General features: G+C 46.0%; 1 protein-coding gene across 1 annotated transcript in view; it reads left to right on the plus strand.

Annotated features, from left to right (window-relative positions):
- The first annotated feature begins 235 nt into the window (after positions 1-235).
- Positions 236-23168, plus strand: part of GABRQ (gamma-aminobutyric acid type A receptor subunit theta) — a 66133-nt gene continuing 43200 nt past the window's right edge. Inside the window, exons 1-2 of the mRNA XM_074202434.1 lie at positions 236-306; positions 5132-5220. Of these exons, the coding sequence (XP_074058535.1) occupies positions 236-306; positions 5132-5220 (160 nt within the window). The remainder of the gene's footprint in view (positions 307-5131; positions 5221-23168) is intronic.

Genomic DNA, 23168 nt, shown 5'->3' on the forward strand with positions numbered 1-23168 from the left:
CCACCCCAAAAGACGCTAAGGCGAGCGCTCCTTCCCCGCTAGAGTCGGAGAGCCAGGGTTCTCCATCCACGCCATCCCTCCCCCCCCTCCCGCCCTCCCCTGGCCCGCTAGTGACAGACTAGGGCCCCCCCCCCCTCCCCGAGCAAGAGAGCCCCGAAGCGCTCCCGCCGCCGCCGGGGGCCAGGCGGAGCCTGTGTCCCAGTCCCTCGTGTCTTCCCTGGCCAGGGGCGCGACGATGCGGGCGCACAGGTGGAGCGGGCTGCTGGCTGCGCTGGCGCTGCTTTGTCTCGCCGGCCGCGCGCAAAGGTAAGGTGGCCCTCGGGGCCGGGCTGGGACCCTGCGGCGGGAGGGAAGGGGGCGCGGACCGGGGAAATAAGGTCCCGCCGGCCAGGGAGCTCCCACACCCCCCGGGGAGAGGGCGGGGGAGAGGGAAAGGAGCCCCCGAGCGGAACAGCCGCGCCATGTAGCTCCAGAAAAAAACGGGGTCCCTAGTCTTAGCATTCGAGCCATAAATGGGCGCCTTCCCCCCTAAAAAAGCCCCCCCACTGCGCCCTTGCAGCTTCTCTGCAGCCCCTGCGCAAAAGCGCAAAGACCCCCCCACACATACACGCACACACAGACACACATACGCACACACGCGCGCGCGCGCGCGCACACACACACACACACACACACACACACACAGACACGGGTGGCGCCCACAGACGCAGAAAGGGAGGGGGGACTGGGGTGTGCCCACTCGCCTGAGGGGGGAGTGTAAAGCCAACCGTTTGAACCTGTTACCGCAGTGGCTGATGCGCAAACGCACAGCCCGCGCAGGCAGGAGCCCGCAGGCCCCCACCGCCCCGGGGCCAGCCTCGGACCCGCCCACATTTCCCCAACTGCGCTAGCCGCATACACAGGTGCCTGGCTAGAGCCAGCCCTAGCCTCCAGAAGCCGCTAGGGTCCGGGAGCCCGGGCTGCGCCTGGCACTAAGGAACAGGTGGTGGCCACTAGACGGGGCCAGACTTGCACGCGCGTCGGTGCGTGCGGAGGCGGCTGCGGCTTCACAAACACAACATAGAAGCGTCTCCCCGGCCAAAGTAAAGCCGCAGCACAGATCCTGCGGGGGGCGGGGGGCAGAGAGAGGAGGACTCCTTTGGCACCTTAACAACCTGGCTTGTGACTACTAGCCTCGGTGTTCCTGCAGGGGCGGGGCTCGGGGCGCATCCGCGCCCCCCCCCCCCACCGCATCAAACTCATTAGCACGGCTTTCTGAATGCAGCCCTGCCTGATGCGGGGCTGCGGGTCCCCAAGGCGCAAACAGAGCCGTCCATAGCAAACCATCAGGTCTCTTAAACGAAGACTCCTGCTATCCGAGTGCAGAGACCCTATCTAGCCATCCGTGTAGATACGTCCCGGGACCACTGAACACGGGCTGAGCAACCACCATAGACACATTGCTGAAAGGAGGAAGCGGGGAGAGGGCCCTGGGGTGCCCCCATTCATTTACTAACAATTAATATCTAAATGTCGACTGTGGGAGTGATCCAAAGCCCATCAAATCCGGCCGTAAGTATCCACCTGAAGGTAATGAAGAAAATAAAAATTAAAATAAATGATAGGGCGCCAAAGCCGCACCAGACAGAGTCGCTGTCTGCAACCACACGCACCCAGAATGCACATAAGGCCAGGAAGAGCAACCAATGCTCCAGATCAACAGATGATCCTAAGGTGCCAGGAAGTGTCATTGTCGTTCATACAAAGGACCATCCTGAGCAGTGTCTTACAGGAAACCCTAACCCTAACCCTAACCCTAATGAACCTCAAGAATATGCAGTATGCAGACAGAGACAGAGACAGAGAGAGACAGAGAGAGACAGAGAGAGGGACACTCACACCTAGATTCAGACAGAGCCAATAACAAAACCACAGGTACATATCACACACACACACACACACACACACACACACACACACCTAGATTCAGACAGAGCCAATAACAAAACCACAGGTACATATCACACACACACACACACACCCCTAGATTCAGACAGACAGAACCAATATCAAAACCACACACACACACACACACACACACACATACACACCTAGATTCAGACAGATTCAATAACAAAAACACAGGTACATATTACACACACACACACACACACACACCCCTAGATTCAGACAGACAGAACCAATATCAAAACCACACACACACACACACACACACACACACACCCCTAGATTCAGACAGACAGAACCAATATCAAAACCACACACACACACACACACACACACACACACACCTAGATTCAGACAGATTCAATAACAAAGATACAGGTACATATTACATACATACATACATACACACACACACACCCCTAGATTCAGACAGATTCAATAACAAAGATACAGGTACATATTACATACATACATATACACACACACACCGGATTCAGACAGATTCAATAACAAAGATACAGGTACATATTACATACATGCATGCATACATACACACACATACACACCTAGATTCAGACAGATTCAATAACAAAAACACAGGTACATATTACACACACACACACACACACACACACACACACACACCCCTAGATTCAGACAGACAGAACCAATATCAAAACCACACACACACACACACACACACACACACACACACACACACCTAGATTCAGACAGATTCAATAACAAAAACACAGGTACATATTACACACACACACACACACACACACCCCTAGATTCAGACAGATTCAATAACAAAGATACAGGTACATATTACATACATACATACATACATACATACATACATACACACACCCCTAGATTCAGACAGATTCAATAACAAAGATACAGGTACATATTACATACATACATACATACATACATACACACACACCCCTAGATTCAGACAGATTCAATAACAAAAACACAGGTACATATTACACACACACACACACACCGGATTCAGACAGATTCAATAACAAAGATACAGGTACATATTACATACATGCATGCATACATACACACACACACCTAGATTCAGACAGATTCAATAACAAAAACACAGGTACATATTACACACACACACACCTAGATTCAGACAGAGCCAATAACAAAAACACAGGTACATATTACATACACACATACACACACACCCCCCTAAGATTTAGACAGATTCAATAGCAAAAACACATGTACATATTACATACACACACACAGAGATTCAGACAGACGGAACCAATATCAAGAATACACACACACACACCCCTAGATTCAGACAAAGACAATAACAAAAACACAGGTACATATCACATACACATACACATACACACACACACACACCCCTAGATTCAGACAGAACCAATATCAAAACCACACACACAAACACACATACCTAGATTCAAATAATTAGTCAATATCAATAAGACACATGCACAGCACATGCACACACATACCTAGATCCATACATGAAAATAGAGCCAGTGTCAAGATCTCTAACATGAACATACCTCACAGCACACACACACACAAAACTCCCTAGATCCAGACATGCAAGCAAAGCCAGTGTCAAGATCTCTCTCAAACACAATCACATCTCACACCACATACACACACACACACACACACACACACACACACACACACACACACACACCACACACCCCTTAGAGCCAGACATGCAAAGAATGGGTGTCAAGATGCCCTTTTAATTTACAAACACAAATGCTTCTACTCCCTCCCAAAAAAGAAAGCAGTGTGCCCAAAGATCCTGATGTGATGTGACTGGATGACATTCTGCAGGACAGGAGCCTGTCAGCTGCATAAATGTCATATACTTTAGACGATCATAAACACACAGTTCTGTCATAGACTCACACAACATGTGTGTGTGCACAATGGCAACCAGAACATACGGATCTGCCAGCAACATCCTCAACCCTATTCTGATGCCAAGCTGGCAATAGGAAGATGGCATCGCAGCTTTAGAAGACCCAGGCTGGAAAAAGAGAGGAGTGTATTTTAAAAGCTGTGGGGCTGGAAGACAGGTCTCCAGCTTTGGAGGGAGGAGGAGATAATATCCTGGGATCTGAGGACTCCAACCTCCTGGGTGGGGGAAGCAGCTCCATTATTCCTGCCAGGCCAAAAGGATGCCATAAGCAGCCCTGGCTTGGAGGGGGCGGGGCAATGACCTCAGAGCCCCGGAGCTTAAGGACTCCGGAATCCAAGACAGTGGGAAGTTCCCAAATAAGCCCGTGCGGTAACGTTAACGCGAAGGCACAGCCGCGCGCACTCCCTCCCGCCGCGCGCACTCCATCCCGGGACTGCAGAAAGCACCAATCATTGGCCTGGCAATCATCAGCGGCCAAAGCCGATGGGGGGCGGGGGGCGGCACCCACCAGAGACTGGAGACCTTACAGAGAGAACGGTCCAACCCAGGCCTCCCTGGGGGAAACAAAGTATAAAGGGAAAGAAACCTTAGGGATAGAGCAGAGCCAGGAGAAAGAGGGCAGGGGCAGAGAGGAGGGGAGAAGGCTCTTTGGGGTATACAGAGAAATACAAAAACAGGTGGGAGCAAATTACGAGAGCTAGTTCCATGAACGAGGCCACATGCCCGCCTGGAGAGAAGAGAAGTGCGATTACGGAGCGGGAGAACCCAGGCGCCGGGTGCGCCCACCCCGGACAAAGCTCGAAGAATTAACCGCACACATGCAGACACGTCCACGTGCCCCACAAAGCGGGTGGGGTTTCCTCCGGAGCCTAATAAAAAGGGGGGGGGGAGAAGGACGGAGAGAGAAAAACCATGAAGACGCGCGCTAGGGCGAACGCCAAGGAAACTCTAGGCTAGGGCGCAACTTGCGGAGATGCCCCCCCCGGTTCTTTCGGGGGCCCCGAGCGGGGAATGGCGCGAGAGCCCCCCCCCCCTTTTTGCAAGAGGCTAACGGGGAAAGGGGGAGGAGCGGGGAGGAGGAGGAGGCTGCGTGCGCTTGCCGCCTGGGTAGGGCCGGGAAGGCGGAGGGGGGAGTGGCCCCTCTCCGGACAGGCAGGGGTGGGGGCCACCGTGCCCTCTGAGGAAGGAGAAGCCTCCTCCCCGGGGTTTTGGCCGCTCACACCGACTTCTTTTTTTCAGCGAGACCTCTGCCAATATGACCCAGGTGAAGCAGATCGTGGACCGCCTGCTGAAGGGCTACGACGTCCGCCTCCGTCCGGACTTTGGAGGTAAGCCAGTAACCCTCCGTCGTGCCGACCACTGGGGTGCCTGGTGGGCGAGGGGGCAGAAAGCAGCTAGAAGCCAGGCAACAGTCGGCTCTTGCCAATGCCCCAGGCACTAGGTTTCCCCGGTTTGCCATTGCTTCACATTCTTTTTCCATTTGCCTCCCATTCCACTGTCTTCACTCAACCCCCCCCCCCCCCAGCTTATTATCTCTGGCCAGCTGTCGGCCTCCCTCGGCTCTCCCTCCTCTCTCTTCCCTGCGCCCCTTCAGCTCTGCCCCCATGATAATCCTAGCCACAGCGCTGGGATTTAAATGGGCTGAGGCGTTCAAGCGCTGGCCATCCATTACAGATGTCTCTCCTCACCACCCGCCCCTTTTCCTTCCTCTTTCCCATCCCTGCCTTTTGCAGAGATGGCTCTTCTCCCCTGCAGGGGAATGGGTGTGGACAGACTTAGGACGGCCCGTGGCAGCTGCAGACGGGTGGGGCACCTCCAGCCTCAGTCTGCCCACAGGACCCAAACGTGGCCTGTCTGCCTAGTTCCAGCTCCAGCCATGACTGCCCTACAAATATGACATGAATGTCTGCGACTTACCTTAGCCTGCCCCTCTTCCGCATCCTTCTCTGTGTATATGCTTCCCCAGGGAAATCTAGCAAAATATAGAAATCTACACTGATAAAATGCCTACTGGATGCAAGGCAAGATCCTGGGCACGGGAGACACACAGACAAAGTAGTTTGCATTGTGGTGGGCAGGGCGATGTCAAACATGTGAGTGAATGAACGAATGAATGAATGAAAAAGAATTGATGATGGGGTAGCTATGGGTAAAGCTCTGTTTGATACATGGCCACAAATATTTGAATCTATGTTTATAAGGAGAGGGGGGAATAAGTTCTCCAAAACCCCCAAGTCCAAATCCTGTTCTGGGCAAAACCCTCATCCCAAGAGTCCAGGGGGAGTTGGAACAGTCATTTTCAGACTTGTCCAATCACATGTCAATATGAACAAATAGGAAAAATCGCCCCTAGGGAAGAGTCAGCAGTCATTTCTTCCAGACCTGGGTTCAGGTCCCATTTGGAAGTCTCTGGGGAAGTAAAGAGCAAAGTCCCATAAGTCACTTCCCTTTCTTAAGCAAATGGAACTTTACCCATGGAGAATATGAGCCCCACTTCATTGATTCAGATGTGAACATGAAAAATGTTTCCTAGCTTTATGTGCATTGTCTGTAGAGATAGCTTGTATGAACCTGGAACAAATACAGCAGCCATAAGGAAGCTTTGCTGAGGCTTTGGTTAATATTCCTAGTTGGACCCTTTCACACACTTCTCATTTTTATAGCCCAGCATTTGGGGAAGGGACAGGGGTATATGAAGTGCTTACGAAACACCCACTAAGTGCAAGCTATTATGCTAGTGAAAAAATGAAACCAAGTCCCTGTTTCCATTCTGCTCGGTTGGGGAGGTTGGGGCAGGGGAGGAGGGGAGAGGAGCACACGTAAAGAGATACAACTAGGGATCATCGTCGCTGAGTGGCCTCACCTGGAATTGGAGGCCTCCTGGACCCTGCAGAGCAAAGGTAAGGAAAATAAAGTCAAGACATAAAGAGTTACACAATTTGCCCCTCCCCACCAGTCCCTGTGCAGCTGCTCAGGGATGGTACTTCAAGTCATAAGAGCTTTCCCACCTATAACACTTTGCAAAGTCCTTTGGCTTTGGGAGGGAGGTGTGTATGAAGCCCAGGTATCGGGCAAGCAGAGGTAAAGTGTAATTTGATTAAGGTCACACAGGTAAGTGAATGAGTTACACATCTGGGATTTAAACCCCAGTTTTTGCTATCAATCCACTAGGGTAATGAAATAGGGAGTACAGTGGGTTGGGGCAGACTTAAGATCTCAAAAGAAAACAAGAGACATCAAAAAACATTGAGATAATTCTTGAAAGGCAAATGGTGAAAGTCGTAAGGCCAAGGAGTCAAGGAAGTGAGATGAGGGAAGAAAATGAGATGTAGGCAATGAACAGATTAAAATTACTGGACTATAATAAGGGGTAACAAGAGGGAAGAGGAACAAAAAAGAAAATAACCTTAGCTGGTGAGAAAGAGACTGAGCTTCACTCACAAAGAGCAGAAAGGAGAGATTAAGCAATAAAAAAAAAATCTGGATCTCTTTCCTAAACTGAAAGATTTAGTGTTGGGCTTCATTTCCTCTTCTCTAGAAGTTGGAGGTTGTAGAACATGATCTCTAAGGGTTCTTCCAACTACAGATCTAGAATCCTAAGTGTGCCTTTAGGCAACCCAATTAAAAAACCTAGGCCTCAGTTTCCTCTTCTACAAAAGGAGGTCAAACTTAGGGTCTCTGAAGTCTCTTAGAGTCCTAGACATGAATGCCAAAAATCCCTGGGCCTCGGTTTCCTCTTCTCTTAAAGAAAAAAGAAGTTTGGCCTAGATGGCCTCTTGAGGACCCTTTGAGTTCTAGATCTAAGCACTTAAGATCTCTGGCCTTGGTTTCCCACCTGTAAAAAAATGGAATTTGATTAGATGGCTTCTGAAGTCCATTTGAGCTCCAGAGTTGGGACTCAGTTTCCTCTTCTGTTAAAGGAAGAGGATGAACTTGATAGCCTCTGAGATCCCTTTGGGTTCTAGAGATAGTCACTTAAGATCCATGGGACTGTTTCCTCTTCTCTAAAGAAGGAAAAAAGGTTTGACTACATGGTCTCTGAGGTCTTTTTTAATTCTAGACCTGGGCATCTAAAATCCCTGGTCTTCAGTTTCCTCTTTTGTAAAAAAAAAAAAAAAAGTTGAACTAGATGACCTGTTGAGAACCCCTTGGGTTCTAGATCTGGACACCTAAGATTCCCTGGGCCTCAGTTTCCACACCTATACAAAGATGAAGTCCCTTTGAGTTCTAGACCTGGGCACCTAAAATCCCTGGGACTCAGTTTCCTCCTCTGTTAAAGGAGGAGAATGGACTAGATAACCTCTGAGATCCCTTTGAGTTTTAGACCTAGTTACTTAAGGTTCCTGAAACTCAGTTTCCTCTTTTGTAAAAAAGAAGGTGGTCTCTGATGTCACTTTGACTTCTAGATCTAGCTCCTTAAAATCCCTGGGACTCAGTATTCCCACTCATAAGAGTTAGCCTTTGAGGTCCATTTGAGGTCTAGATCTAGCTACTTAAGATCTTTGAGGATCAGTTTCTTCATCTGTAAAAAAGAAGGTTGGCATAGATGGCCTCTGTGATCCTTTTTAGCTTAGACCTCGGCACCTACAATTCCTGGGCCTCAGTTTCCTCTTCTATTAAAAAAGAAGGTTGGAATAAATGGCCTCTGTGGTCCCTTTGAGTTCAAGACTTAACTACTTAAAATCCATAGAACTCAGTTTTCCCACTGGTAAAAATATGGAGTTCAACTAATTAGCCTCTGAGATCCCTTTGAGCTCTAGATCTAGCCATCTAAAGTCCCTGGCCTCAGTTTCTTTTTGTGTTAAAGAGATTGGACTAGAAGGCCTCTGAGGTCCCTTTGAGCTCTAGATCTAGCCATCTGAAGTCCCTGGCCTCAGTTTCTTTTTGTGTTAAAGAGATTGGACTAGAAGACCTCTGAGGTCCCTTTGAGCTCTAGGCCTAGCCACCTAAAATCTTTGGCCTCAGTTTCCTCTTCTGTAAAAATGAAGCTGGACTAGAAGATATTTTGAGGGCCTTTTGATCTCTAGATGTAGACACCTAAGATCTCTGGGTCTCATTTTCCCACCTATAAAAGAGGAGTTTAACCATTATGGCCTTTGAAGTCCCTTTGAGCTCTCAACCTGGGCACCTAAAGTCCCTAGGTCTCAGTTTCCTTTTCTGTTAAAGGAATAGATTTGGACTAGATAACCCCTGAGTTTCCTTTGCATTCTGGATTTAACTACCTAAGATCCTTGGGCTCAGTTTCTTCTTCTTCTATAAGAAAAAAATAGTTGAACAAGATGACCTCCAAAATCCCTTTGAGCTCTATATTTGGGCACGTAAACTCTCTGGGCCTCAGTTTCTTCTTCAGTTAAAAAAAGAGATTGGACTAGATGGTTTCTGAGGCCCCATTGAGCTGTAGACCTGGGCACCTAATGTCCTTGAGTCTCAGTTTCTTCTTCTGTAAAAAAAAGGTTAGAAGTCCCTTTGAGCTCTAGACTTGGGCACCTAAAATCCCTGGGCTCAGTTTCCTCTTCTGTTAAAGGAAGAGAATGGACTATATAGCCTCTGAGGTCCCTTTGAGTTCTAGACTCAGTTACTTAAAATCCATGGGCCTCAGTTTCCCCACTGGTAAAACTATGGAGTTTGACTAATTGGCCTCTAAGGTCTCTTTGAGTTTTAGACCTAGTCACCTAAAATCCCTGGCCTCAGTTTCCTCATCTGTAAAAAAAAGAATGGACTAGATGGCCCCTGAAGTCACCTCAAGCTCTAGACCTGGACTTCTAAAATCCTGGGGCTCAGTTTCTTCTTCTGTTAAAAGAGATTGGACTAGATGGTTTCTGAGGTCTTTTGAACTCTAGGCCTGGGCACTGATAGTCCCTGGACCTCAGTTTCCTCTTCTGTAAAAAAAGGCTGGACTAAATGATTTCTGAAGTCCTTTTGAGCTCTAGACTTGGGCTCATAAAATACTTGGGCCTCAGTTTTTCCACTGGTAAAAATATGGAGTTTGACTAATTAGCCTCTGTGGTCCCTTTGAGCTCTAAATGTAGCCACCTAAAATCCCTGGCCTCAGTTTCCTCATCATAAAAAAAGAATGGACTAGATGGCCTCTGAAGTTCCTTTGAGCTCTAGACCTGGACACCTAAAATCCCTGAGCTCAGTTTCCTCTTCTGTTAAAAAAAAAAGATTGGACTAGATGGTTTCTGAGGTCCTTTGCACTCTAGACTTGGGCACCTACAGCCCCTGAAACTCAGTTTCCACTTCTGTTAAAAAAAAAAAAAAAGGTTGGACTAGATGATTTCTGAAGTTCTTTTGAGCTCTAGACCTGGGCTTATAAAATACCTGGGTCTCAGTTTCCCCACTGGTAAAAATATGGAGTTTGACTAATTAGCCTCTGAAGTCCCTTTGAGCTCTAGACCTAGCCACCTAAAATCCCTAGCCTCAGTTTCCTCATCATAAAAAAAAAGAATGGACTGGATGGCCTCAGTAGTCCCTTTGAGCTCCAGACCTGGACACTTAAAATCCCTGGGCTCAGTTTCCTCTTTTGTTAAAAAGAAGGTTGAACTAATTGGCCTCTTTAGGACAACTGGAGTTCTAGGTCTAGAAACCTGAGATCACTGGACTTCAGTGTCCCCACCTGTAAAAGGATACAGTTTAAATGGAAGGCCTTCAAAGTTCTTTTGAGCTCTAGAACTGGGCACCTAAAGTCCCTAGAACTCAGTTTCCTTTTTTGTATTGGACTAAATGGCCTCTGAGGTTGTTTTGACTTCTAGACCTAGCCACTAAGATCCCTAGGCCTCAGTTTCCCCACCTGTAAAAATATAGAGTTTGTCTGGATAGCCTCTGAGGTCCCTTTGAGTTCTAGATCTGGTTACTTAAGATCCCTAGGCCTCAGTTCCCTCTTCTGTTCAAGGAGGAAATTGAATAAAATGACCTCTGAGGTCCCTTTGAGCTCTCGACCTAGGCACCCCAAATCCCTGGGACTCAGTTTCTTCTTCTGCAAAGGGAGAAAAATAGACTAGATGGCCTCTGAGGTCCCTTTGAGTTCTGGACCTAGCTATGTAACATCCTTGGGTCTCAGTTTCTCCATCTGTAAAAAGATGGACCTTGACTACAAGACCTCCTGAGATCTTTGTGAATTCTAGACTTGGGTACCCAAAGTTCTTGAGCCTCAATTTCCTCTTCTGTTAAAGGAGGAGAATGGACTAGAATGGCCCTTGAAGTCTCTTTGAGTTCTATCTCTAGCTACTTAAGGACCCTGAGACTCAGTTTCCTCTTCTCTATTAAAAAAGAAGGTTGAACTAGATGGCCTCTGAAGTCCCTTTGAGCTCTAGATCTGGGCATGTGAAATCCCTGGGCCTCAGTGTCCTCTTCTGTTAAAGGAGAAGAATGGACTAGTTGGCCTCTGGGGACCCTTTGAGTTTTAGACCTAGCTACTTAAGGTCTCTGGATCGTTTCCTCCTCTGTAAAAAGAAGGTTGAACTTGGGGCAGCTAGGTGGCCCTGGAGGCAGGAGGACCTGAGTTCAAATCCAGCCTCAGACACTTCATAATGACCTGGCTGTGTGAACCTGGGCAAGCCACTTAACCCCATGGCCTTGCAAAAACTAAAAAGGAAAAAGAAGAAAGTTGAAGTGGATGGCCTCTGAAGTCCCTTTGAGCTCTAGATCAAGACGCCTAAGGACTCTGGAACTCAGTTTCCTCTTCCATCCAAAAAGAGGATTGGCCTAGATGGCCTCTGAGCTCCCTCCCATCTCTAGGTCTAGATTCCTATGATGATGCAATAATACGGCCAATCGTTTATTAAGCGCCCAGTATGCACAAAGGAACTCTGCCAGGGGCTGAGAACATAAGTGCCAAGGTGAACTTCCATTATAATAATAGAAAACATATCTGCTCTGCCCACCACCCCCCCACACGCACTCCTCCCTTGCAATGCCCGTATTTGTGAGCCCAAGTTGGGTAGCCCTGATCAAACTCACATGGGTCACACAGCCTCACACCTTACTGAGAACTGCCTTCTCCCCTCACCTTCCAAACAAGAAAGGTAGCTGGGTAGCACAGTGGACAGAGTCCTGGAGTCAGGAGGATCTGAGTTCAAATCCAACCTCAGACACTTGATACTTCCTAGCTGTGTGACCTTAGGCAAGTCATTCAACCCCATTTGCCTTATAAAAACAAACAAAAAAGGACCTTCTCCTTGCGTCCTGCTTCCATCTTCTCTGGTAGGGATGCAAACCCAACTGTCTTATGGGAGGGGCTTCTTGCCCATTAGGAATACACAAGTGATAGGACAGGAGGCTGATGATCACTGACCCAAGGAGATCGGAACAGGAGAGCAGTGACCAAAGGAAAAGCATTGAGTGTGGGCCCCCTATTTGCAGAGTCCAGCCAGAGGTACTGCTGCTACTCCCTCTAGAGAGGGAGGATATCTTCTCTCTCCCCCACCTCCCATTCTTTCACTGACCCCTAGCAAAACCTTCATGCTGACTCTCAGTTCAAAGAGTGACACTGTCTTCTCGGAGCAGGTCCCTGGCTGCAGAGTCCCTCCCTGTCTCTCCCCAATCCATCTTTGCCCCAGCTCCTAAGGGTTTAGCTCTTTGAACCTAGCCAAATGGATAATACTAAGACAAAAGGCAGTGAGGTTTAGTGGGAAGGGCCCTGGGGAAAAAAAGGCAAGTGCCCTGGCATAGGAGTTTACTCTCTGCCACTAGCTCCATATAAAAACTTGGCCAAGAGCCTTCCCAACCCCGTGCCTCAGTTTCCCCATCTGTAAAAAGAAAGGATAGAAGAGTCAAATTTTTCAAAGAATTCTTTGAGCTTTAACAGCTTAGTATTGACTAATGGATTGATACATTTGCATGAAAAATAGGGACCACTGAAGATTCCATTCCCTAGAGAAAACTCAATCAGATGTCAGCATTTAGGCATCCTAGGGGTAAGGGAGAGACATATAAGAGGCCAAATAGAGCTGTCTCTGGGACAAATCTTGGAATGAATGCCCAAGATCCCATGCTTGGAAGGGTCCCTAGCTGCCATACAAGCCAGTCACCTGGTATCTGAGTAAGAAAGGTACCTGGGATCTCTTTAAGAAAGTTCCTATAGGAAAGAGAGACAGAGACAGAGAGAAAGACAGAGAGGGAGAGATAGAGACTGAGACAAAGAGAGAGACAGACAGAGACTGAGACAGAGAAATAGAGCCTGTAAAGGAGAGGGGAAGAAAGAGAGACAGAGATAGAGGAGAGGAGAAAGAGAAGATAGAGACAAAGACAAAGACAGAAATCCAAGCTTAATATGTCCTCCACACATGCTCATTAACCCATAATACTAAACGTACTAACACCCCCTCCCTGACTCCGTCACTGAGGTCAATAAAAAGGAATTCACCAATCCAGCTATCCTTGGTGAAATCATGGGGCAACTTGAAAAATAGATAGTTTGGAGTCAGAGTGCAGCGGTTAAGAGCAGTAGACTTAGCGTCAGGAAGACAAGTTCAAATCTGACCTCACTTAGCAGTTGTGTGACCCTAGGCATGTGACTGCACCTCTCAGCCTCAGTTTCCTTATCTGTAAAATGTGTATCTTGAAGGCTCTAAATCTCTTCTATGATCTTATAAACACTGGCTCAACGATATGACTTTGAGTAAGACTCTCTCTGGGCCTTCATTTCCTCATCTGTCAAATCAGAGGAGTTGATGTAGGTTAAGAGTTGTCAAATATACAGGCCACTTGCCCCCAAACAGCCAGAACCAAACTGAATGAAATGTAATTGAGAAACATTTAACAAAATGAATAAAAATACAATAAAACATAGATAACATTTCCTTTAAAGCTAAGTCAGTCTATGCGCAGATTAGTGGCCTCCGTTTCTAGTAGTTTCACAGCCCTGGTTGACCAGTCAATTGAGCATTTATCAAGCCTCTCCTGAGTACCAAACACTGTGCTAGTAATCTGAAAGTGAAAAGCCCCTCTTCTAGGCACCCCCCCATCATGGAGCTTCCGTTCTATTCTTGCCTCTACTATGGGGCCATTCCTGCAATGGGGTTCTCTTTCATAAGAGAAGATTTGGGCTCCACAGATGCTTTACATGCATGTGAGTGAATTAAATTGAAAACACATTTGAGCTTCCAAACTCCCCTGTGCAAATGGGCTAACTCCATGGATGCTGCATTTCTTATTTGTACCCAAAGGCAGAAGGGAGCCTTGCTCTTTTGGCAGCTGGCTGGCAGCCCCACACCCAGGCCCTGAACCTGCAATCCGCCTTCAAATGGCCACTTGAGCTTTTCTCCATTCTGTCTCTTTCTGCTCCCTCCTCTGAGAATTTAAGGCAGTGCCACCTTCTTTCACCCATGAGTCCTCGAATTTGGCTAGCCAGTCTCTCAGGCTCTCTCCTTGATCCCTGGTCTCTACCCTCCTCTCTCCCCACCATAGTCGGCCTTCCCTTGCCCTTCCATCTTCATCTCTCCTTATGTACAAAACAGAAAGATACAGGTGAAAAAGGAGTAGTGGTATTGGTTTCTCAATCAAATCTATATGGAAGACATGAACACAATTTTTTTTAAATCTTAGAGATTTTTTTCTTTTTCTATAAATAGGGGTTATTTCTCCCCATGATAATGCTAAGTAGTGTTACTATGGTACTTTAAGGTTTGCAGAGCACCTACCTCATTTTATTTGATATTCAGGACTATGAGGTAGTTGTTATCGATCCCATTTTACGCAGGAAGCAACTGAGGCTTTGTAATTTGCCTGGTCACTCCTAGGATGTATGAGGATGAAATTCAAACCCAGATTTTCCTGCCTCCATAATCTAACACTTTTATTTTACCTCCTTTGGATGGTCAGGAAAGGATAAGCTTCTCTTCCAGCCAATCTGATATTCTGATACACACCCCCTCTTCCATTAGCTTTGCTCCTTCTTCTCAGTTTCTTCCTTTTTCATAATCTGGAGGAACTGAGGCAGGGTAGATAGGTGAGCTATGAGGCTAGAAGAAGGAATGACACTGGGACAGGTTAGCCCCAGGATCTGAGCTCAACCACTGCCAAGAAGACACCCATGCCTCTAGGCAGCACTCTACTCTTGGAGGATAGGCAACCTGGCACTGCAGATCTTTGTCTTTCATACCCACCCTCCTCCCACCTCCAGGGGACATTGTCCCCATACCAGCTGGCCTTGGAGATGCCCCAGTCTTCCTGGGCCCTTTCGAACCCTACCCCCTTGGGTCTCTCAGAAGAGGAGCAAAAGCCTCCATCTGATGCCATAAGAAGGACATGCCCACTAGGGATCATGGTTCAGTTTTAAATTCTAGAAGGCCTCCTTAACTTCATGCTAATCTCAGCAGTAGCAGGCCAGGGTAGAAACCATCCACTCCCTCCCCCATTCCAGTACCAGTCAATGAAATTTCCCAAGTAGCACCAAAACTCTCACCTACTCAAGCTTCCCAAGGAGCCAAGGTGTCTTTCTTTCTTCCCTGTTTTCTGGGGTCTATCTGCCCCTTGAGGTATGAATAAGACAGTAAGAGATTCTCAGTAGACTGACACCCCATGACCAATATCTTTTTACCTTGGGCATGAGGGAAATGTTCAAAAGGACTATAGAGAGGGGGAAACATAGTTAGGGAAACTGGACTGCTGGGCAGGGAAGAGATCTAACTCAGGTCTTCCCAACAAATCATCATTGACCAGGGTCAAATGAGAATTACAACATCAGTTCAGGAATTTGTTTTGCTTGACTAGGCAAAGCCTCATTACAAAGATTTTTTTCTTTCTTTTCAGTAGGGGAGAGGGAAGTAGAAAGGGAAAAAATGTTGAGAATTAGAAAAATATATAATCCTTCTTTTGAAAAAGGTCCTGCCAAGGTTGGCATTCTGATAAAAGGGAAGAAAGATGGGGCTTAGGATTTGAGGCTTGTATATTGCCTACAAACTTAGGCTGGAAGAGACCTTAGAGGTTATCTACTCCATCCCCTCATTATACACGTGAGGAAACTGAAGCCAAGAGAGATGACTTGGCCAAGGTCACACAATTATGGAATAGCAAAGCCGCCGCCCCCACTGCTCCATTGTAACCCTGTCCCAACCTCCATGTGTAACTTGAAGGCAGAACCTACTATGCTGTTTGAGATTTTTTGCTTAGGAAAAGGATAGTTTCAGCAGAAGAGACCAGAGGATGGATGGCAGGGGAGAACCATATAGAACCAAGGGCCAGAAGCAAAGTTATAACTAAAAGTCATCCTGAAAATTAAGTAGGGTGGGGTGGGATAGACTCCAATCTTCCTAGCACTCCAATGGATTTCTGCTGGTTTCTGATTCTCTCTCCATATTTAATATACGATGTGACCCCAGATGAGCCCAAATTTCCTCCTCTATGAAATGGGGAGATTAATGCTAACATTGCCTATCTCTATAACACAGACCTATTGAAATGTTCTAATGAATTAGCAGCATAGAAAGATGCTTTGGATAGAATGAAAAGTCACCCAGATGGAATGTGTTATTTTTAACATTGATGGAGACTAATGGAAATCAGATTGGTGGAGGTAAAAATAGGGAAGCCCTGGGATCTCCCAGAACCTGAGATTTAGCAATTCCATCAGGCTGCATAGAGACTAGGAGATTGGGAAATGGTCCAAAAATGGGGAACCAGGGTAGCTGGGCTTCAGTAGGAAAGTCTGGGAAGGAGGAGCTCTGGAAATTCTCAGAAGGGGCATATTATCGCCATCAAGGCATCCCTAAGCACTTGGACAGAAGGAAACATTGCAAAAAAGGTGTCTAGAACGAGGGAGGTAACCATCCTGCTACGATCTGCCCAGAAGTATTATATTTCAGGGAGGACATTTTAGGAAAGACATTAACAAGCTGGAAGTAAATTAGAGCAATCTGGATGGCAAAGGACCTTGAGTTCATGTCATACAATGCTCTGTTGAAAAAATGAAAATGCAAGCCTAAAAAAAGAGGGGACACCATGGCTGACTTCACATAACAGATTCTCTATTATATAAAGTAGATATGAATATTGTTCTATATTAGTTCCAATTAGGACTAAGGGAGAAATGTTACAATGAAGTATGTTTTAGATCAATATAAAGAAGAATATTGATGTGGGATTCATCCCTAACAGGTTGTCTGTGTACAGTCACTGACTTATCAGGTTAAACCTTTGATTTAATAAAAAGCAAGAAGAAAGAATGATAATTGGAAAAGATATTCATTTAATTGAAACATACTGATGACCTATTCAAACAAGTAATTGATAAAGAAAAATGGATAATGGTCAGCAGAAATGACACTGCCATGCATTATAAAATTTTCCAGAAGTTTGACTACAGTACAAATCAATTGTCAAACAAGGAGACCAAAAGAACCAAAAAAACACCTTTGTCCACCAATATTTGGTTTACTTGAGATTCGGCAAGATACAAAACAGGGCGATGCATACTGTCCAAAGGTGTTCACTGCTGTGATGGAAGAAATCCAACAGAGTCCCAAGTTGAAACAGGAGTCAGGGGTCAAGAGTAAGGGATGGCAGATACACAGGAGAAAGCAGGGAAAGCCTCCAGTTGGTTGGGAGGACCCCCAGAGGAGAATTTGAGAGGGCAGATACAAGAATCACATGGAATGGACAGGTATGGAAGAGTTGCTCTCTGTCATCAAGAAAAAATGTCAGGGAGGCTAGGTGGTATATGGGGCAGCTAGGTGGTGTAGTGGATAAAGCACCAGCCTTGGAATCAGGAGTACCTGGGTTCAAATCCGGTCTCAGACACTTAATAATTACCTAGCTGTGTGGCCTTGGGCAAGCCACTTAACCCCATTTGCCTTGCAAAAACCTAAAAAAAGAACGAAAAAGGGGAAAAAAAAGAAAAAAATGTCCAAATTGATGTGATCACAGATCCAGTTGAGTGAAAGGACAAACTTCCAAACAATCAAAATCAGCAGACCAACAAGTTTCCTTGTAAGGGAGTAAGCTCCCAATCATTGATGGTTCCCCAGCAGAGATAAATATCTTCTTGTCAAGGATGCTGTGTAAAGGAAATTCTTACATGGGTCAGAAGGGGAATGGTTAAAATGATCCTGAAGGTCCCTTTCTACCTCTGAGATGTTGTCATCTTAACACAAGTTCCCAAATGCTAGAAAGAAGAAGAGAACAGTCATGGACAGCTAGGTGGTGCAGTGGATAGAGAGTACCAGCAAGTCACTTAACCCCAATACCTTGCAAAAAAAACAAGAGAGAGAGAGAGAGAGAGAGAGAGAGAGAGAGAGAGAGAGAGAGAGAGAGATAGTCTGCTATGGTTTTACTCTAATGCTCACAACATTCAAAGAGTTTCTTCCAATTTGGGTGTCAGAGAAAAGAGGGAGAAGAGGTAGAAAATCTGAGGAACCTTTTTCTTTGCTTTAGCCAACACTAAAGGACCACTCTCCTTCCCAGACGCTGAGTCTACCCTGTCCTCACTCCATCCACAGTGGATTGAAAAACACTAGACTCAGAAGATGACTTGACAATAGATAGGCAATGGACAAAGAAGGGATGGTCTCTGAGAATGTCCAGGACTAGGGAGTTCTGCTGTCCTCTGTCTGCCCTGGCCACACCAAAGCTAGATGACTGTGTTTAGGTCTGGGAGCCACATTTTAGGACATTGACAAGCTGGAGAGAGTGCAAAGGAAGAAAAAGAGAGAGTGCAGAGGAGGCCTCCACTGGAAGTCTCACTGGTACCTCAATTCCACTGAATTCCTTTTAAACCTCTATTAAGTGCCTGCTGTGTGCAAAGTAGTGTTCTGGTGACTGGGAAAGTTGCAAACTTGAGCAGATACCCAGTCCCTGCCTTCACAAAGTCCCAAGTCTAGTGGAGTTGAGGATGCAGCTGTAGACATTTAACCTGCTGAGCTTCATTTTTCTCATCTGGAAAAGTCAGGGGTCAGATTTGATGACCTCTGGTGTCCCTTCCAAATATAGATCTGTGATTTTGTGCTAGAGCCTAGGAAAGAAGCCAAGGTCCAATCTGGAGATCTGGGGAGAGTCAATGTTATAGGAATAGAGAAATTCTCCAAAGGAGAAATGATAGAGAAAGAAGAGCAGGGAGTCACAGACTAAAGCCTTGGGGGTTGCCCCACATTTAGAGAGTAGAAAGAGGAAGTAGCGCCAATGAAGAGTAAGCAACTGAAGAATCAGAACCAGATAACATATAGAAGCCAAGGACAGGGAGTTCAAGGAGCAGAAATATTAGATGGTAGCAGCTTCTAGCTAGAGGTTCAGAAAGATGAGAACAGAGAAAAGGTCACTGGGTTTGATGACCCTGGTTGCTGAGGATTTTCAAAAGAGCAATCTTGTGAAATGGTGGCATTAGAAGCTGATTGACAAGGAATGAAGGATTTATTGGGAGTGGAAGGTAATTAGGACAGTTGAGGCAGATGACTCTGCAGACATTGGTAGTGGAAAGGAGAGAGAGAGGTTAATGGCTTTTGCTATTTAGTCATTTTCCAGTCATGTCCAACTCTTCATGACCCTACTTGAGGTTTTCTTAGCAAAGATACCAGAGTGGTTTGCCATTTCCTTCTTTAGATCCTTCTACAGATGGGGAAAATGAGTCAAATTGGGTTAAGTGATTTGCCTAAGATCCCACAGCTAATAAGTGTCTGAGGCTGGATTTGACCTTAGTTCTTCCTAAGATCCAGCACTGTCGCACCAGTAGCTGCCCTTGAGTAATAACTGGAGGGAATCCAAGGAAGCATTGCACTGCAGTGCAGCTGGGAGATCATCTGGACCTCAGAAGATTTAAGGCAGGGATTGGAAGGAGAGAGGGGAGAGTGAGGATGAAGGCTAACAATAAGAGACGATAAAAAGATGGAGAGTGCAAAGGAAAGAATGTGGAAAAGAGAAGAAAAAGGGTGATAGAGAAAACCAGATGAAGAATGGAGTACAAAGCAAAGGGGCAAGAAAGAAGAGGATAAGACAGGGAAAAAATACACAAAGAGGATGAAGGAACCTGCAGGTTTGTTAGAAAACAATGCCTCTACTCCAAGATCCCTGATAATTGGTAGAGGTTCCATTTTTCCCTTTACCGTTACATAGTGCACACTTAAAATCATCAAAAGTAACCATCAATGATTCAGCATAACTGAAATCAAGCCATTCCCCAGCTCCATCTTTTCACTGCCCACTGCCCAAGAAAGCAAGAACCCAAACTCCATGCCCCCATGAAAGTAGGACCCCAAGCTCCATGCCCCACCATGAAAGCAAGGTCTCAAACTCCACACCCCACCCACCCACCCACCTCCTCTGCCCATGAAAACAAGGCCCCATATCTCTCCTCCTGGAGGAATCACCTAAAATTTAAGGTTAGTTGCTCCCCAGAGAAGAGATACCCTCACCCAGAGGGTCTGGTGTAGGAAACTGGGCCAGGTTTCAGGAGGAAAGGGCTACTCCAGCTCTTCATGTGCAAGCTCTGGAATAAGTTAGCCACATGGGCTGCTGCTTCATCACCACCCCCCAAACCTTCCAATTGGGTTTCCAGAATCCAAGCTCACTGCTCTGGTTTTCCTTTATGAAAAAGATGAAGAAGGGAAAATAGAATTAAAGATTTGTTTGCTTCCAAGAAGGAGCATTAGTAGCAGTAACACAGCCAATTGCCAGGGCAAGCCTCCCATCCTTTCCCTTCCAACCAGAGTGAATCTCATTACCTTCATATAGTCGGTCCTAAGAAGGAGGTAGCCACTCTATAGCCACTTTCTCTCCCTTGAATTCTCCCATAGAGCTAGGCTTCCTAGTCTGGAGCTTGGGTCAAGTTAGTAAGAAGGTCAAGAGACCTCTCATATCTCTTCAATTCAATAAACATTTTTGGTACTCTCTGTGTGCCAAGTCATATACTAGGCTCTGGAGAGACTGAGGCAGAAATAAAAGGATTGATTTTTTACATTTAATCAGAAACTTAAGGCCAAAGCCAAGGAGTTGACACGGGTTAAAATTGTACTGGACCTTCTAAAAAGATCCAGATTGTTCACCATTTCCATATGCTCCCACCAATTTTCTCTCCTCCATCTTTGCTCATATTGTTTAGTGAAATGCCCTTTACCCCAGTCCTGCCTTTTGCAATGCTATCTGATTGGATACTGCCAGTAAAGGGAAACTGATCTTTCCCAAAGTATCATGGCATACGAGGGAAAGTCTTAACCTTTCTTATGTCGTGGATCATGTAGACAGTCAGTTCAGTGAAGCCTAGAAACCCCTTATCAAAACATTGCTTTTTAAATACTTATACTATATAGAATTATCTAAGAAACGAATCCGAAAGTTAGGAAAAAGAAACTAACTGAAATATAATTAGCCAAATATTGCAAAAACAAGTTCACAAATAAAGAATAGAGTTCGAGAGATTTGGAGTCAAAAAGCCTTGTCTTTAAATCCTGCTCCCAAGTACTTGCTGTGCTGTGTGACCCTAAGCAAGTCAGTACACTTCTCTAGCCTCAGTTTGCTCATTTGTAACATGAGAATGACTATATCCCCTCCCCACCTCACAATGTTATTGTAGGGCTCAATTGAGAAAGCGAGCAGAAATTCCATTTGCACACCATACAGTATGGCAGCTAACGTGATGAGTAACCCTGTCCTACCACCCTATTTTCCTTGGCTTCTGGTTTCCTGGGAGCCTAGATACGAGACGATGGAGAGGAGGGAGTGAAGAATAGGTGGAGAATGTTGTAAGCACACATCACTGTGGTGGCTTTATTTAACTTTTCTTTATCACAAGAGAAGACTTACAGGAGGAGAGAAGCAGGAGTATATCTGGAAATTAATAGGCTATAAAAACAAAAGGTATTAATAAATGTTTTAAAAATAAAACAAAAGCAAAATGAACAGTAATCTTGGGAGGTGAGAGATCAGAATTCTGACCCTAGCTCTAACCACTGTCACTCACTCCGATTGGTACTTTGGACAGGTCACTTTCTGTTCCATTTCTTGCTTCCCTTTTTTCAATCTGTAAAATGGGTGGTGTTTACTTTGATCTTTTCAGGGATGCAGTGAAAAGAACTGAACATGAGGTAGGAAAAGTGCCATTGAAACCACAGAAATATAATAAATAACCTTTCTGTGCTTTCATCGTGTCCTGATATCAGTGCTGTAAGATACTCTGAGGTCTTTGGCTAAAAAGGACAAAAGGTAGTCATTAACATTGCAGTGGGGGAAGGACAACTTCCTCCTTGACTCTGAACTTACCTAGAAAATAGGAAGACATCTTATGGAATTCATAGACTTCATTGACACTAGAAGAAAAGTCAGTCACCTTTTTAACCAAGATGGATCTTTGCAACCAACTGTCCTGGCCCACAAAGTGCACTCTTCACAAAAACAGGTAGAATAAACCTCCACCTCTGGATCCCTGGAGCACAGCCAAGCCCATGGTCCCATTAGCCTAGTTTCAAGGGGAAAGAGATTATTTACTGATTGCGATAACCAAGGTTGTCCTGATGCTTCCTGGTGGGTTTTTCATGAAGAGATGGAGTTGCACAGCTTTTTCTCCTGGCAGCCAAGACTGCTTCCCTTACTTTGGCCCATGTTTCTTACCATTGGCTATGACCAGATGTGAGAATCACTGTTAAAAAGTGACTGATTTTTCACCTGCCATATTTCGAACTAGTTGAAATTTGTTCTCCAGAAGTCATGAATTCAGATTGGAGGTGACCAGACATCCATGTATCTGTCATAGTCCCATGATCACTGACTGCCAGGGTCCTGTGACTTTTAACCAAGGCCTAGCCAAGAGAATAGAAGAAACTCAGAAGATATTAAGTACAGCTGTCATTCATCTTTGGAAACTGAGTTATCGATCCCCAGTCTTCCCATGTTCTCTGAACCTAAGATCTCAAGCAGCTTGCAACACAACCCAACACACAGCTTTCCTAAGGGACGCAACCCAAGGGAACAAAAATAGGAAGTCACACAGGCAGTCATACCTGCAGAAGTCTGACCTGACTGTCCCTCCTGTCAACATGGGAAGTTCTACAGAAAGAATGACAGTTAGTTTAGGGATACCAGGTCAGAGGTAGCTTTGATAGGCTGATTACAGTCAGTCTCAGAGTCAGTCAATTTCCTCCTTAAGGGTCTTGACGGGAGCTTCTGCCTTCTTGCTCCCTTTTGCAAGGCAAATGGGGTTAAGTGACTTGCCCAAGGCCACACAGCTAGGTAATTATTAAGTGTCCGAGGCCAGATTTGAACTCAGATACTCCTGACTCCAGGGCCAGTGTTCTATCCAATGTGCCACCTAGCCGCCCCTCCCATTGGTCTCTCCCACTCTGGAAGCATGAACCAT

This window comes from Macrotis lagotis, chromosome X (genome assembly GCF_037893015.1).
Source record: "Macrotis lagotis isolate mMagLag1 chromosome X, bilby.v1.9.chrom.fasta, whole genome shotgun sequence".
Lineage (NCBI taxonomy): Eukaryota > Metazoa > Chordata > Mammalia > Peramelemorphia > Peramelidae > Macrotis > Macrotis lagotis.